The sequence below is a fragment of the Heptranchias perlo genome, chromosome 2 (genome assembly GCF_035084215.1).
Source record: "Heptranchias perlo isolate sHepPer1 chromosome 2, sHepPer1.hap1, whole genome shotgun sequence".
In the NCBI taxonomy this organism is placed as follows: domain Eukaryota; kingdom Metazoa; phylum Chordata; class Chondrichthyes; order Hexanchiformes; family Hexanchidae; genus Heptranchias; species Heptranchias perlo.
The window spans coordinates 163,274,683-163,291,948 of record NC_090326.1 but is presented as its reverse complement, the minus strand read 5'-3'; the positions used below and the strand labels follow the sequence as shown (position 1 = coordinate 163,291,948).

Genomic DNA, 17,266 nt, shown 5'->3' with positions numbered 1-17,266 from the left:
GCTTGGTGTCAAATTTTGTTTGTTAACGCTCCTAAAAAAGGTGCTATATAAATGCAAGTTGTGTCCTCTGCCAAAGCCCCACCTTTGACTTTCAACTTGTTTCTGCAAGCTTAAAAAGGGAGGGGAATAAAAATCCAATGCAGAGTCTGGGTTTAGAAATTAATAAATATTTATTATGGAACAATTAAAAGTTTACAAGATTAGAATATGGCAAACATTTAGTTACACCTCAACTGTATTACACAGCAGCATTAAATTGAGAGAATGATTAAAAGTAACCTTAAGCAAGGAACAAGTATTCCCACCATCACATTTCCAAAGTGTTTTAACCATAGAAGAGACATATCAATATAAAATAAAACATTAAAAAAAGTGTCTCAGTGCAACTGGTATAAATCGATTGAGGCAGACACAAAACGACTAGCCACATAGGATGCTTCTGAAAATGTCATGCATAAACTATATAATTCTCCTTTCTCATCTGCCTCCCCAGTAATATATCTATAACAGTGAAGACTGAACAAAAAGGGAGTCATTGTTTGACCAAAGACCTCATTTGGAGTGTGCCAGGCACGACCATTCTTTTATTACACTCACTGATATTTATGCAAGTGAATTCCTCCTTGAAGTCAAGTTAACCCCCCAGATAAGTAAATAGCCTGCTTGGCCAATTTTAAGACATAGAATTTTTTGAATGAGGGCTATAAGCTATTCAGAATACACCACTATTTATAGTTAAGCCAGATTCACTAACCTGGGCTCCACCATCTCCAATGAAAAGCTGTACTTTCAATTAACAATGTCAAAGGGACTTCACAACACGATCAGACAATGCAGAACTGTAATGAGGCACATGAAGGGCAATTAGCATTCATGATATTTGGCTGGGCAGAGTCCTTTACTGGTAAAGTTAACAAAACAGCTGTTCAAACCTGGCTTACAAACAGCAATTTTACTGCAATAAAAAAGGTGCAAAATCCATAATAGGAACCAAGTATTTTAATTGGTCCATTAATACAGATCACCACCTTCTCATTTCTACCCCAGTAACTACTTCAGGGAGCAGCTCATGGTTATTAACAGAAAGTCAACAGAAACTAGAACACCAAAAAAAAAATCTTTTGATATCAATAAGCATTTGCCTCTTCATACATAAGCACAAGTTCAGATTTAATACAAGAGGCAGATGACTAATGTTACCATCCCCAAGTACTAGGAATCAAAATAGCTGAGAATTACAGCCATTACACAGATGCATCCAGGACACCACTTGCGTTCCCATTTTATTTTCCTCAGATTGAAAAATCTGACTATCCAGTCAACTTAACAGTAACCAAACAACCAGAGAAAGCAATTTGTGGTAGAGTGAGAGCTAGCTTGCACCCACAGAGCTCCTGTCCATCCCACCACAGAAGTGTGGACAGCCAGTATAACTACACCCATCCATCTGCAGCACTATACAAACAATAACCTCCAGAACACTGCAGGCAAGTGGGCACTCAGCTCAACCTGCAATCTGTGCTGAGTTAGCTGATGTCAGCTAGGGTGGTGATAGTAGGAGCTCTAATGTCCCTGGGGGAAAAAAAAAAGCTAGTGTTCCAATTCCCAATCCAAGGATCCCTGTGGGAAGTGTGTGGGGATAATGGAAGATGACAGAATCAGGTTCAGCCATAGCACGACCTATGTTTAAATAGTCTACTGTTTACATGTAGATAATGGCCACTTAGGCAAGTTACTAGAGGATGATCATTACCCCAGGGAGAGATTAGCAACTTCAGGAGAGGAGCAAAATAAAGTCAAGCTGCATAGGTATGGCAGGACCCAGCTAGTAATCCCAATCACACCCACATGATTGACTAAAATGACTTCTAAAGTAAAATATAATGGATGGGAAGTGGAGGAACACTCGAGTGAGAACCTGTCGGGTGCCAGGAGCTTCATTACGGGGATTTAAAAAGGGGGTATTCAGTACAAAGATGAGGCTCCAGATGAGAGACAGTACACCACAATCTAACACTAAGTCTAATGTAGAAAAGGCTCCATTTTTGGATAGGTATACACTTTGTAAAGTTCTCATTTTTATCTTTATATATGGACAAGCAGAGATCTTTTACAGAGTAAATTTTCAACTTCCCTAGGCTTTGCAGATCAACTGCCCAAAATTGGGCAATTTCTATTACAGGTGGGCAAGCTGCCCAGACATGTTGAAAATTTACCCTTTACAACTCCACATTGAACAGAAATGTTGATGGGCTGTCCTACTGAGGTGTACAGAATGGAGTGGGCCCCCTTCACAGTACTATTCTATGTCCAGTTAGATGGGCACCATTTTGTTACCCAAAAGTTTGGTAGAGTGTCACCTTTAGTTTCAGAAACTACCAAGACAGCGAGGCTCTCAGAGAATGTTTATAAAGGCTGCACCATAACAAATGACTTTTGTTTTAATTTTGAAACAAAATCAAACTTAGGTTTTCCAAATGGATTCATGCGTGATCAGATATTTAGTGCTTACACTGCATAAACTGGCAAATTTTTTAAAAAGGAAATTGGAAGCAAGCCATTGCCCCAAAAAGCTACAGAGTGGATGTTGGCATATTTTGATTAGAAATGAATGAATACAGGAGCATTCAAGGTTTTGTGACTAATGTGCATATCCAAGAAAACTCTCAGCCACAAAAAGATTGATCAATGTTCCCATTAAACTTTGTTTGCATGTACAAAGTGTTAACTTTATCCACTGATGAGGCAAAAGTGCCAGGAATAAATCTTCAGGCCCAGAGAATTCAATCAGGTCAAACTTGTGAACAATAAAGTCAGAACGGAGTTGCCTGGGCTTCACGGGTTAGATTGCCAGAGCTTGCAGGTCAGACGTGGCCCACAGGCCAGTGTTTCCATTGCTCAGGACATCACCATTAAAACCAAAGCACCTCTTCAGTAAAATGTATTACAAGAATATAAACTTTTCTTTAAAACCTGGCTCCTAAGGGTATTGCAACGCCTTTGAGCTTTTGCTGTGTAAACTGACTGGTACAGATTCAGTTACCCATTTAAGGGGCACTCCCAGCTCCACCACATCCTCATTTTATTCAAAGTTCTTAATGTGGCTATTTCACAGGATTATCCAAAACTTCTCCCTCCCCATCCACCTAAGAATTCACTGCAGTGGGGGTCTGGCTACAAACGGTTAAAATGTACACTGGATACTTGCTGTACTCACCAGTGCTGCAGATTTAGAGCACGTGGCGAATCAGTGAGTAAGTGAGGGACAGCAAGGTGCTCAGGTAATTCTGTAAGCAGATATTGACTAAAGTAAATGACAAATGTTATGAGGGTTATCTGAAAATAGAACATGTAGGAGCAGTGCAGAGAATTGGTTTTAGCAGCAGAGGTTCAGGGCCAGTATTTAGCCTTGTGTGCCACTACTAGAGTTTCAATAAACAGATTGAAACAATTCTGGATAACATTACACAAAATAAATTGCTTTTTAACAGGAAGGACTCTGATGCCTACTAGTTTACAAAAAACCTGAAGAGAAACACACTTCTTGGAGTTTTGTGCAGAGTTAATAGGTATATTGTGACAATATTTCATGGCTGGCAACTCAATTCTCTTTTCACTGGAAGGAGCACTATTTTGTCACAACCCAATCAGACTTTCCCATCCTACTCAAGCCAGTATAGTCACAGAAGGTATGGGGAAAATCAAGGTTAGTTGGATTCTAAGTAGAATTGGATTACATGCTGGCAGCTGGGCACTCACAGGTAGTAACCAGCCTCCCAGGGACACGAATCAGTCATCCCATGTACACAATGCAACATAGGACACCTTAAAAATAACCATTTCATCTTGTTCTGAAAAAGGATCAAGATCAACTAAGGGATAAAACAAAAAAATGCTAATAATTAACTGCTGATGGACCTGCACAGTAAGAGAAAAGGCAGGCTAATGTCAAGCTCCTGGAACTAAACTGGCTGAGTATTTCCAGTTTTTATTAACTAACACAACCATATGCTTCTGTTGACTTGTTCAAACCAGTTCTACTGCTTATTCTGCTCAGTTTGGTTACTGAACAATGTGAACCAATGAACCATTATTAATCTGGAATGTTTCAGTGATGGAGTGCTGACCCAAAGTCAGGGAATTCTCCCAGTTGATGCCCACCCACTTTAAAACCAAGAAATTAAAAACATTAAATTAACTGAATTTTAGAACAGCTTTGACATTCCTGAACTAAGCACCAGCAATTCAGATTGAAGTTGATTTAACTGTACAAAGTCTGTCCTGAACTGTGGACTCGGCAAAATTCCTGTCCGGTGACGGCTTTATTTCGGCAAGGCTGACCAGACTTGGTGACGCCGCAACAAGGTTGCCTCTGCGACAGGGATCTGAGGGGGAGGGAAAAAATGTTAGTTGCATGGTTAGCCTCAGCTCAACTGCTCATTCATCGAGAAGAGAAAAGTAGAATCAAACTTTGGGTATAGTGTGGTGTCTATTGGCCAGACCTCAATTAGGGATATGATATCTGAAGGAGGCTGTGAGCAAGAGTGGGGAACCCGGAGAGGGAAGGGAAATGTAGTCAGTATGGATGCTTAGTCACCTCCAGTCTACAACTACAGCACCAGCCTGTTCTTTTAGGCACGATGACCAACTGGATGTGAAGGGCCCTGTCCAATTAAGAGCCTTCAGTAGCACAAACACAGGGTATTTTGTCCTCTGGTCTTTTTCCCCCCACCCCCCACCCCCCACAAAAAAAAACTAATCCCACTCTGCTTGCTCCCTTTTTAAAAAACCCTGCTTCAACAGCTTGTAACAGAATTGTGTAGTCTGATCATCCTCTATGTAAATGATTGTTTCTCCACTTTAATTGAGGCAAAAAAAAAAAAAATCCAGCTTCTCAAATGTCTCTTCACAACTATAACCTTTCATTCTCCTTAATAGAGTGAATCTATGTTGTGCCTTTTATAATAGAGTACCCAAAACTGTACACAATACTCCAACATAATTAAGGTCTTGTTTAACACTAACCATTTTGTTTTCTATACCTCAATAGAAAACCAAGGAATCTTCCTTTTTTTTGCTTGCACTGCCAACTTTAATGGCCTGTTTACGTTAAAGAGAAGGGCTGAGAGGGGATCTCATGAAGGCATCAAGACCCTGAAGGGAAATGACAAGTTGAACCTGGAGAAGCTGTTTACCAGTCTCAAGAATGATGAGTGAGCATGGGATGAAACTCAGGAGAGGAAAGATGAATGGACAGATCAGGTATAACTTTCAGGAGCAGAAAAAAAGGGCAAGAGAGAGAAGAGGGCAAAAAAAAGTTGCATTTATATAATGCCTCAACCACAGGACACCCCAAAGTGCTTCACAGCCAATGAATATTGGGACTGGACCACCTGGGGATGCAATCAAGGCTGATATCAGCAAGAGGAAGCCAGACAGGCATTTGGTGAGAAAAATCAAAGATACAGGTAGTGAATGGTGTATTCAGTTTTTGAACTCTGGAGCTGGCCAGATGGACCAGTGATCTTTTCCAGTCTTGTATATTCCTGTGTATCTGCACACCAAGATCCTGCTACACCATTTAACACTTGCCATTGAAGGTACATTTTCTTACTTTAAAATGGATTGTCACATTTTTCTACATTAAATTGTATCTGCCACCTGTCGTCCCATACTGCTAGCCTAAATCCTCCTGCAGTCTTTCACAATCCTCATCACATTTTGCCATACCTAACCTCCCAACTTGATGATATCGGAGAGTTGAAATTTGCTGATGACGATATCTATATCTATCAGCCCCAACACTGCATATTACCAGTCCAAGGAACTCTTAGCTCTACCTTTTGTCCCCTAGCCATATTGTCTTTAATTTCTAGTGTCTTTATTTTTGCCACAAGTCTCATGTTGAGTTATCAAATATGTTTTAAAAATCCATATAGACCACAACTGTATTTCTGTTATTTGACCTTTTATTTCTTCAAAGAATTCAGTAAAGGTGTTTGAGCACAAGTTGCCTTTCAGAAACCCATGCAGTGCTTAGTAAGTTGACCCTGTACAACAGACTCCAGTAGCTTATCCCTCTGCTTTTTGATGGGAGTCACATTTGCCATACTCTAGTCCTCAAATAATATTTTCTTTTCCATTGAATGTTACAAAATTAGTGTCAATGCTATTTCTTCCTTAGTTTCCTCCAGGATCCTCAGTAGGACCTGGTTATTTGTCTACTTTATTTTCAACTAATTGCTTTAGTGTCATCTCTGAATATTAACTTCTGCTACTTGTTGTATGTCCATCTCTTCAATCCCAATAGCCACAGCCTCTGGAAACTTAGGATAGGACTTTCGTTGTCACCCCCCACTCACCACTACAAGCCTATCTCCATCTTAGCTGCATCAAATAACTACTAATGCAGCTATTAAAACCTTTTGCTAATTTGCTCAACTTCCTGTCTAAGCTTTTGTAGTTTTCCTATATAATGTTCTATGCTTTATTGTCATCTTGTAAGTTTTTTAAAATCTCCCTATTCATCCATGGTACCCCAGCCTTCAGTACACTAGTTAACACTGGGATACTCACATGTTGCTGGCAGCAGAATTATTGAGATTGAAGGCTTCAGCTTCAAATACCTGCCCAAGGTGAGACAGGGGAGCCTCTTCCACAGCAATCTAAACAAGGGGTTCAAGGATTAAGAGATACAAATGCATAATTCACATAGATCGGAGCCAATAACAACTAATGCAAAGCCATGGGCCAAGAATGCACCAACTGTTCTTGTCCCATTGGTAATCAAACCAGATCTCTGGATCCGAGGAGGTCCACAATAGACTCCTGGGGAATTCCCCAAAAGGTTAGATTTATGAATTTTTCTGTACTTGTAAATTAGTCAACCACATTTTCTGCATGAACAACACTTTTTGTTTGGAAAGAGTTCTCCGGGAGCATCAATATTTGCAGGGAGTTCTCCCACATGAGTTTGAAATCTGGCCTGCGACACCCAAGCTAAGATGTTGCTCCTTGAAGATCTTTTCCTTCTGGCCTAAATGGCTATGGATCTCAGCACAAAATACCAATTTCTCTTACCTCATTCCCCACCTAAAATCTTTCTTACTGTCCATTCAAGGAGCGTCCAGTTAAAAACAGACTAGAACCATGATCAATGCCAGGCAATCTTTGCATTTGAACAGTGACCAAATGGCTGGATAGGTTACAAAGGGCAAGAAAAAAAAACCCAGTTTCATCAGCAAAGCTGAACCCCTCTCCCAAAAGGGCTTAGCCAAGACCCCTAAATTAAAAAAAGAACTGCCATCACTAAATCCAACATATTTCACTTGAACTGATGGCACCAATACTTTCAGACACTGACCATAAGCTGCTGAATCATGTTTGGAATTTGGTTTATGCAGGTAAATAGCTCATCAGTCCCCCTCCCAACTCATTGCTAATTTCTCCTCCTCTTCTGAAGGCAGTGATTTCCACTAGGATACAATTCCAGACACCAGTCACTGTCTAATACTTGGCTCAAGTGGGCAGTGGGCTCTAACCACATGCATCCTCACAGCCAATCCCAATCTGGTCCTCAGACATTTATATGTCTTATTTCTACAACTGCATACTTATCAAGATGTGGAGATGCCAGTGATGGACTGGGGTTGACAAATGTAAGGAATCTTACAACACCAGGTTATAGTCCAACTGTTTTATTTGAAAATCACAAGCTTTCGGAGGCTTTCTCCTTCGTCAGGTGAGTGAGTGACTGACTGACTGACCTGACGAAGGAGAAAGCCTCCAAAAGCTTGTGATTTTCAAATAAAACAGTTATGCTCATCAAGAGGGGAACCTTGCTTGCTTCCCCTTCTTTTCCTTAGCCTGGGAGTTCTGAGGCCAGGTTCAATGCCACTATCTTCATTCTGGCAGAGGCCAGCTAGGTTAGGACCAGGGCTTAAACTTGGAACTTCTTTTTATGGATTTGTGCCAGTTTGCTTGGTAGAGTAAACGTCTGAGTCACAAAGGTTAGCAAGACAGTAGAAGTAAATCAGCCTTTACAGAGTTATCATGGAGCCCAGAAATGAACCAACATGAGCAGAGGGACAGCAAGAAGTCAAGAATATTCTGCTGTCCATTAGGTACAGCAAATTCTTGTGCTTAGAAACAAGGGATTCTGTACAGGGGGAATGAACATTCAGCATCAACAAGTATATTCAGTTACAGTATGTTTTGGATAGAGTAAAGTTTCCGTTATCCTGCCCAATGCATCTCATCCAAGAAAGTTAGATTGCACTAGTACAATTGCCACCCTAGGGCCTTTGAGGGGGAAGAACTAGCACTAAAAATCAGTCATATTCTGCAAATCCACACAAACCAGAAAAAGTTAGACTGCCCAAACTCAGGCAGAAATTCCTCTCCCATCAGTCTGGGTTAAATTTTAACCCAGGTAATAGAGGTGAAGTAAGTGTGCTTCCCAAATATTGGCTACATTTGTGGATTTTTAAGCTCACTGCAGTATGAACATACCTTTCTCTCAGTGGCCTCCCAGCGAGCAGAGTTGGTCAAACCCAGCCTTTTTTTCAGTATGGGCATGGAGCTTATGGGAAATTTGGGAATGTACTCCATTTGAGTGGTGGTGTTTCGCATTGCCCAAGCAGGAGCCTCAATTGGAGTGCTGCTTCTGATAAAATCTGCATTTTCCAAACCATAGTTTCCTGCAACAGAGAAAAGTACATTAGCCCTTAAATTTCAAAACATTCCTGCCTTCCTTTCAAACATTTGAGGAATGGACAATTCTGCAGATTTTTTATGGTTTCCTCCTCAGCTCATAATGAGCTTGTTTTAAAAGAACATTCCAGGCTAAAAGGCCAAGACTCCTGTGTAATTCAAGCAAGTTCTCCAAGCATTTCCCCAGAAAAGTTGTGCTGTGGTCACTAAAGAGCTTCAAGATAACCACACATTAGTAGCACTTAGCCTTTGTGAATTCATTTGCAGGATTGTCTGGTTTCAACCTGGTGATGTAACCACATTATTGAACAAACATATTGAACAAGCATGGTAAATTTAAAACTTACTGTTGCAAACAGCTACTATCATACCAGTCACACTATGCCACGTACCTTGAACTGAGTCACCACTTATTTACTTTTAATCATTAGCGGAGGTAAAATGAAATTGTTGAATGGCACTCTGCTATTGCATGTGTTAGCCTAACCACTGCTTCCAGTTTACAAATATTGACAGAACCAATTAACTTATCTAATGTAAACAGTGGACCAGCCATCCTACAAACATCTTTCCCTAGTCCCAATCTTAGCCATTGTTAACTACTCCTTTTTCTCAGGCACTGTTCCACATCTTTCAAAACAATTATCATTGTAACCCCCCCTCAAAACCCTACTCTACACCTTTTGTTCTTCACTTAGCTCTGTATTCACCCATCCCACCACTCTGCTTAAATCCCTTCAGTCTAGTTTCCACTTAGTCCACAGAACCAAGACCACTCTGGTTAAAGTCACCAACGTCATCCTCGGACTGTGATTGTAGTGCATTCTCTTTGCCCTCCTCACCCTCTAGTATTCAACATAGTCAATATCTCAATCCCCTCCTTCAAGGCACCACCCTTACTTGATTTCATTCCTAGCCATCCAATCACAGCCAGTGCATCTCCCACCATGGCTTCACCACCTACAGTCTGTTGGAGCGGCACCAAGGCTCTTTCAACCAACTCTTCCTATTATACATAGGAAACCTTAGCAGCATTTGCAGTCCTAGGGTCAGCTTCCATATTTATGTTGATGACACCTGCTCTACCTCCAGCACTACCCTTGATTATGACCACCACTGTACTGCTGGCCCAAAATAAAGTTGTGGATTAGGGAGGACATTCTCCAATTTAATATTAAAGCAAAGAAAAATTCAGTCTAGCCCTCAATCATTTCCCTCCCCAGATTGTCACTCAGACTGAACCAGAGTTTGTACTACCATAGGGTCTTATCTGACCTTGAGCCAAGCTTCAAACCCAATATTCTACCACTAATGCTGCCTATTTCCATCTCAGCAACATCACCCACCTCTGAACTTGACTCATCCCAACACCATTGAAACTCCTACCTCCAGGTTCAACTACTCCCAACACTATTCATGGGCCTCCTGAGCTGCACACTGCATAAATTCATGTGAAACTCTTACTGCCTACATCACTCAACCTACATTAGCTCCTTCCCCCAAAGTATTAAATTCAAAATGCTCATCCTTGGTTCACAAAGCACACCATGTCCTTGTCCCTCTATATTTCCAACCTTATCCAGTCTTACATACAAACATGCCATTCAGTCTCTTCTTCACCCCACTTTGTGGTTTAGCCTTCTGTTGTCTTGGCACTAAACTCAAACTCTTCCTAATTGCTTTCTACATCTCCCCACTAAAAATCCATCTCAACCATGCCTTTCCCTCCAGGATACAGAGAGTCATTTTCTGTTTGTGTCTCTTGTTAGATGCCTGTTATATGTATAACCCCATAATGGATTTTTACATCCATTATCTGGCAACATGAAGTGGCAGTTTCACTTTCCAAATGACTCATGGCATCCTCCTGCTTTCAAACTTCCAACTTGTTTAAAAACAAACTTTTACCTTGCAAGCCATCACCTTCCAATTTCTGAAGTTCTTCCTCTAAGCTAGAAATTTCACGCTTTCTGAAAAACAAAGCCATATTTATTAATTTTCAACATGTTTTCATCAAGAACTCCTGTGCATGCTGCCACATGCATGTTCACTTTCTGGAGTAGTTAACTATAAGAAACCAATTCACTCCCCTGATGGCTCAGCATATTACAGCAAAAATTACAATCGAGAGCAAGAGTCCTGGTTAGTTTTTCCAGTGCTAACAAAGGTGCCGAAGCAAGTTTTAAGCACTCCTACCATAGCTGACCTCAAATCAGCTAACTCGACAAAGAATCAAACCCAAGACCTTTCTGATCTGAATGGTTCAGCAGCTCACGATTAAGGGGAACTTGTGCATCCATGCAAATTTGTGGCATAGAAGTGAGATTATTAAAAAGAAGCCACGAAGTGCAATCCATACCGCTCAGGTGTGGAGGTGCAAAATCTAGTCTTCATAGAGCTGTAGAGATTTGAAGGCACAATGACAGGAGTAGATGGGTGACCTGGTAGAGACTTCCTCTTCTGGGCACCAAAGCAGTTAATCAACATCCAGTTACCTAGACAAAAAAGTTAAACATAACTTGACAAAAGCCACCAAACACAAAATTTAGGTTTTATTACAAACCAAAAGTGTAAGGAATTTGGGAGAAAAGTCAATTTTGAAGTGACCTACTGTGAACAGGTCCAGATCATTACTTGGGACAATTCCAAAAGGCAGAGCCTAAAATGTGATTTTTACATTCAGAATTGAAGTGCTTGGGACTGAAATGCTTTCCTTCACTTTTGTCACTACTTAAATTCTCTTCCAAGGCATCAACTCTTGCTGGCTACAGTTCCATGAATGGGCTCCCTCCCACCAGTACCTCACCCAAATGGCAATTCTTTAAGTTCACACCTATATGGTGAATGTCAGCAGGCTGTTCAACCACAGTGGGTGCATCACAGCTAAGCCTAAATCCATTCTTATCCAACATCACTCATCAGGAAACAAACAATCACTAGCAGAAACCAGGGTGAATTCCATCCACCCCGCCAATTTTAGCACCCCTATGGCAACTAGGTAGAAGCAGGAATTGAATGTTTCTGTTTCCTATCACAAGGTTATCTACTTTGTATGCTGATGCTTTGGTCTTTGAATTTCTCCAATTAATTGACTGACAAGATGTTAGCATAATTTACCACAACATATAGCTGGATGACAAACAGACAGAAACCAATTGGGAATCAGCCTTGCACTACTATCCTAGGATTGCTACATGTCTCCTTTTGGACCAGAGTTTGCTTTTTTCTTTGGACTGACTTGAAATTTCAGAGTAGAGTAAAGGACACCAGTCATTTTTTGATATAAAAAGTCAATTTTTTCCATTTACTTCTGTGTCACAATATGGAAGTATTAGCCATTGTGATTAAGTCTCGTTGAATTTTCATCACAAAACAAATCAAACCTCTGAACTTGAGCCACAATCCTACCCTATCCCTTTCCCTCTTCAGGTTTTTGACTTGACAAAAGGCTGTAGCCCCAACACCCCTTCACTTACCAACCACAGTCATAGCCAGGAAGAGGCTGAGACACTTGAAGTCCATGGAGGCACAGTGGTTAAACTCAGACAGAGCATTTAACACCACCAGAACCAACAACACCACTCGTGAGAACCCTGGAGTTTGCAAGAATGTCATGATGAGAGCAGTGACCAGAAAATAGCTGACATGTACAACACATGTATAGATCACATGGAGGTTGTTCCCTGTAAATACAAAATCAAGTTGGAGCCAATTCAGTACAGAAAAGTCAATTCGGTACAACCATTGACCAGGTCGACAATAACAGTCATTGTACTCCAAAAGTCATTACATGAAGCAGGACATTTCAAGAGCATAAAAAGTTTCTTTAAAAATTAAAATCTAAAAAAGGAGAGTTTACAATTTTGGCCCAACAAGGCAAAGTATTACAATAGTATGTACTCAGCACTGTCAAAATTGTAATGGGCTAGCCATTTGGAACCCCTCTGGTGTCACATGGGTATGGGACAGGAGGGTCCCATGTTCAATCCCTGGTCTTTGTTGAATTAGTAATGAACTGGCACAGCAGCTGGCAGACTAAACATGGAGTGGGGGAAAAAAAAAAAATTCCTATCTAAATGCATCTGCATGAACATCAGAACAGTACAGGACATCTTGCCTCTTATTTATGTGTTTGTTTTGAGATGCCTTACACCTTACGGAATGGCCAACTCAAGCGTCCCCATGTAGGAAATCCCATCCATAGCTGTACTGCATGGTGCAGGTGACTGGCAGTATTATTAGCCACCCCCCTTAGCTGTTGGGAGGGAAGAGAACTTCCTGCTTTTGTTCAATTAATGCCACAGAATCTTTAAAGTGTGACAGAACAGGTAGAGGAGACCTTAAGGGTTTGACATCTTATCTGAAGATAGACACCTTTGATGACAATGCTGCATTCCTTCAGTACTACACTGGAAGGTAGACCTCGATAATGGGGAACTCCTACAAACATTTAATAAATGCAATGACAAGATCACAACAGAGCATTATCAAAGTATTCCTCCAATAGTTTTGTTTGGGTCTTCTAGAATGATCTTGGCTGTAATCAATTACATTGCATACAAACATCCCACCTCTGTACTAGAAATTTTCTCCCCATCTCTCCTGAAGGAACTGGATAGCATCCAGGCATGGTGGGAGCACTGGCTCATTTAGCTCTACCCCCTCCAACTCAGGGGCACTGAGGCAATTGTAGCATCCCAAACTATTGGCCCAACTGAGATCAGCTAACTCAGCACAGGGAGTGAACACAAGATGTTTTAGTTTGTAGCTCAGTATCACATTACTCAATCATTTACCCACTAAGCCATTGGGGCTGTCAGAAAAGTTTTGCGATCTGGAGACTCCAATCCATTAGTAGCCAAAGAAAAGCATTGTAATATTTGGCAGTGAACTGTAGGTCTTAAGCAGCTTCTTCCATATACTTACAGGAATAGATATGAACAGACCATCATAACCCATATGCAAAGATGATTAAAAACCTTCACATGAACAGTTGCACCCTAAAAAGGTAACCAGGTGTGTACTGAAGTAAACATACAGCTCCACACCTGTCCAGTTCAGCAAATGCTGAATGCTGTTCAGCCTCTGGCTCACCCCTACTTCCAGGTGGTTGATTGTGTACATCACCATGCCAACAGTCTGGTTCATCTTCTGTAGCTTCTCCATCAACTGATCATAGTAAATGGCAGTCTGGGACTGATGGGCAGAAAATAAGGCCAGGTTCGACTCTACAAGCAAAAAGATCTTCAGAATCACAATAATCCTTCAAAGGCCTTTTACAGTAGTCAAAGAGCCCCAACATTTCCTTTGCTTGGTTTGCATGCCTTAATACAAAGACCTTTTAAGATCTTCTCAAAAGGTGCAGAAAATCTATACTTACCACTAGTCAGAACAGTGTAATATGCCTATACCTATGTAAATCTTTGAGTTTAACAGGTGTGAGAAAGACAGACTAATGTGGTCTGGTAGGGTAAGGACATTCGCTCAATTCCCCATCAGACATCAACCATATCGTTGTGCCAAGAGAAGGTCAGAAGCTTCCCCAAAGGATGGAGTTATTTCAGACTGCTCTTCCACCTTCTAGTGATCCATTACATAACAGGGTTGCCAAAAGCCTGCAAGCAGGTCCTAGGAATAGGAGGTGGGCCATTTGGCCTAATGAGCCTACATCATTTGTTACCCATGAGAGCTCCATCTAATCCCAGTTTCCTGCCCTCTCTCCATATCTTTGCTTCTGAAATAACTATCTTCCTTTTAAGCACCTCAATTGATTCTGCATTTTATGGGTTTCTGGGGCAGTTCAGTTCACATTCTCAATTGGAGTGAGGAATTTTTTTTTTTTCTGAATTCACTTTCCTGCTCCCCTCCAAGCATCGTAGGCAATGCAAGAGAAAAGTAAGAAAGATTAAAGATATTTAAATTTGTCAAGAAATGATTCAGGATAAAAAAAGGAAAATATAGATCCTTAAACTGTTGTCACCATGAACATAAGAACATAAGAAATAGGAGCAGGAGTAGGCCAATTGGCCCCACGAGCCTGCTCCGCCATTCAATAAGATCATGGCTGATCTGATCCTAACCTCAAATCTAAATTCATATCCAATTTCCTGCCCGCTCCCCGTAACCCCTAATTCCCTTTACTTCCAGGAAACTGTCTATTTGTTTTAAATTTATTTAATGATGCAGCTTCCACAGCTTCCTGGGGCAGCAAATTCCACAGACCTACCACCCTCTGAGTGAAGAAGTCTCTCCTCATCTCAGTTTTGAAAGAGCAGCCCCTTATTCTAAGATTATGCCCCCTAGTTCTAGTTTCACCCATCCTTGGGAACATCCTTACCGCATCCACCCGATCAAGCCCCTTCACAATCTTATATGTTTCAATAAGATAGTCTCTCATTCTTCTGAACTCCAATGAGTAGAGTCCCAATCTACTCAACCTCTCCTCATACGTCCGCCCCCTCATCCCCGGAATTAACAGAGTGAACCTTCTTTGTACTGCCTCGAGAGCAAGTATGTCTTTTCTTAAGTATGGACACCAAAACTGTATGCAGTATTCCAGCTGCGGTCTCACCAATACCCTATATAACTGCAGAAATACCTCCCTGTTTTTATATTCTATCCCCCTAGCAATAAAAGCCAACATTCCGTTGGCCTTCTTGATCACCTGCAACTAACTGATTTTCTTGCACGAGGACCCCCAGATCCCTTTGTACTGCAGTACTTTCCAGTTTCTCGCCATTAAGATAATAACTTGCTCTCCGATTTTTCCTGCCAAAGTACATAACCTCACATTTTCCAATATTGTATTGCATCTGCCAAATCTCCACCCACTCACCCAGCCTGTCTATATAACCTTGTAGGTTTTTTTATGTCCTCCTCACTCTCTACTTCCCCTCCCATCTCTATCATCTGCAAACTTTGATATGTTACACTTGGTCCCCTCCTCCAAATCGTTAATATAGATTGTCACCGCCCCTGCCTCAGCTCATCTGCTGCTGAAACCTTCATCCATGCCTTTGTTACCTCTAGGCTCCATTATTCCAATGATTTCTTGGCTGGCCTCCCCCCTTGCACCTTCTGAACTTGAGCTCATCCAAAACTCTGCTGCCCGTATCCTAACTCGCACCAAGTCCTGTTCACCCATCACCCGTGCTCACGGACCTACAGTGGCTCCTGATCCGGCAACACCTCCATTTTAAAATTCCCATCCTTGTTTTCAAATCCCTCCATAGCCTTTCCCCTCCCTACCGCCTCCAACCCTCCAAGATCTCTGCACTCCAATACTTGTCTCTTGCGCATCCCCGATGTTAAATCGCTCCAACGTTGGCAGCCATACCTTCAGCTGCCTAGGTCCAAAGCTCTGGAATTCCCCTCCCTAAACCCCTCTCCTCCTTTAAGATGCTCCTTCAAACCTACCTTTGACCAAGCTTTTGATCACCTGTCCTAATAGCTAGTTATCAAATACAATGTGATAACTCCTGTGAAGTGCCTTGGGACTTTTAGTACGTTAAAGGCACTATATTAAATGCACATTGTTGTACAGTAACCAACCGGTGTTGCATTCAACACATTCCACTCAACAGCAATTTAAACATGCTCCTGTTTAAAGAGCTCTGGGTGCACCCACATTGTTTTTTTTTTGAACATGAAGAGCAATAGCAGACCAATCCCTTTCACTTTAGAAAAGTTTAGTTCACAAGTCAAAGCATTGTTGGTTAATATTGTTGGAAATATATCACCATTCCTTCATAGTCGCTGGGTCAAAATCCTGGAACTCCTAACAGCACCGTGGGAGAACCTTCACCACATGGACTGCAGCGGTTCACCACCACCTTCAAGGATAATTAGGGATGGGCAATAAATGCTGGCCCTGCCAGCGATGCCCACATCCCATGAAAAGAATCGCACTCCAGGATTTTACCCATAAAAAGTTCTCATTGTCAAAGGTCTCATTCTTTAGAACACATTAAAATCCAGGCCGTCTGCCTCAGGTGGATGTTAAAGATCCCATGCCATTATACAGAGTTGTAAACAATTTTACAACACCAAGTTATAGTCCAACAATTTTATTTTTAATCCCACAAGCTTTTGGAGGCTTCCCCCTTCCTCAGGTGGTGTGGAAGGGGGAAGCCTCCGAAAGCTTGTGGGATTAAAAATAAAATTGTTGGACTATAACTTGGTGTTGTAAAATTGTTTCAACCCCAGTCCATCACCGGCATCTCCACATCATTATACAGAGTGGGGAGTTCTGCCAGTGTCCTGGCCAACATTCCCTTCAACAAAATCCTCAGCAATAGATTATATGATCTGATTTCCCACCCCCAAATGGTCCCAGATGCCCGTGACCATCTGCACCATTACATTTATTCCCCAGTTTCTTCAGGACTTTAAATCAGGAGAATATTTTTTAAAGTGCCACTTCACCCAATGGACAGTAAAGGAAGTTACTAGTTGTTAAAGAACAAGCTGATCTTACATCAGCACATGCTTCACATTGCTCACTAGCATTAGTGGATTGATTTTAAAAACTGCCAGCACTCGAACTCAAGATCAG

General features: G+C 41.4%; 1 protein-coding gene across 1 annotated transcript in view; it reads right to left on the bottom strand.

Annotated features, from left to right (window-relative positions):
• Positions 1-200: 200 nt before the first annotated feature.
• The window catches only part of bmb (brambleberry), a 34,033-nt gene continuing 16,967 nt past the window's right edge, over positions 201-17,266 (bottom strand). The window contains exons 6-12 of the mRNA XM_067996433.1: positions 13,761-13,940; positions 12,189-12,395; positions 11,072-11,207; positions 10,621-10,682; positions 8,512-8,699; positions 6,577-6,665; positions 201-4,385 (exon numbers count right to left, since the gene is read on the bottom strand). Coding sequence (XP_067852534.1) covers positions 4,262-4,385; positions 6,577-6,665; positions 8,512-8,699; positions 10,621-10,682; positions 11,072-11,207; positions 12,189-12,395; positions 13,761-13,940 — 986 coding nt within the window. The 3' untranslated portion in view covers positions 201-4,261. The remainder of the gene's footprint in view (positions 4,386-6,576; positions 6,666-8,511; positions 8,700-10,620; positions 10,683-11,071; positions 11,208-12,188; positions 12,396-13,760; positions 13,941-17,266) is intronic.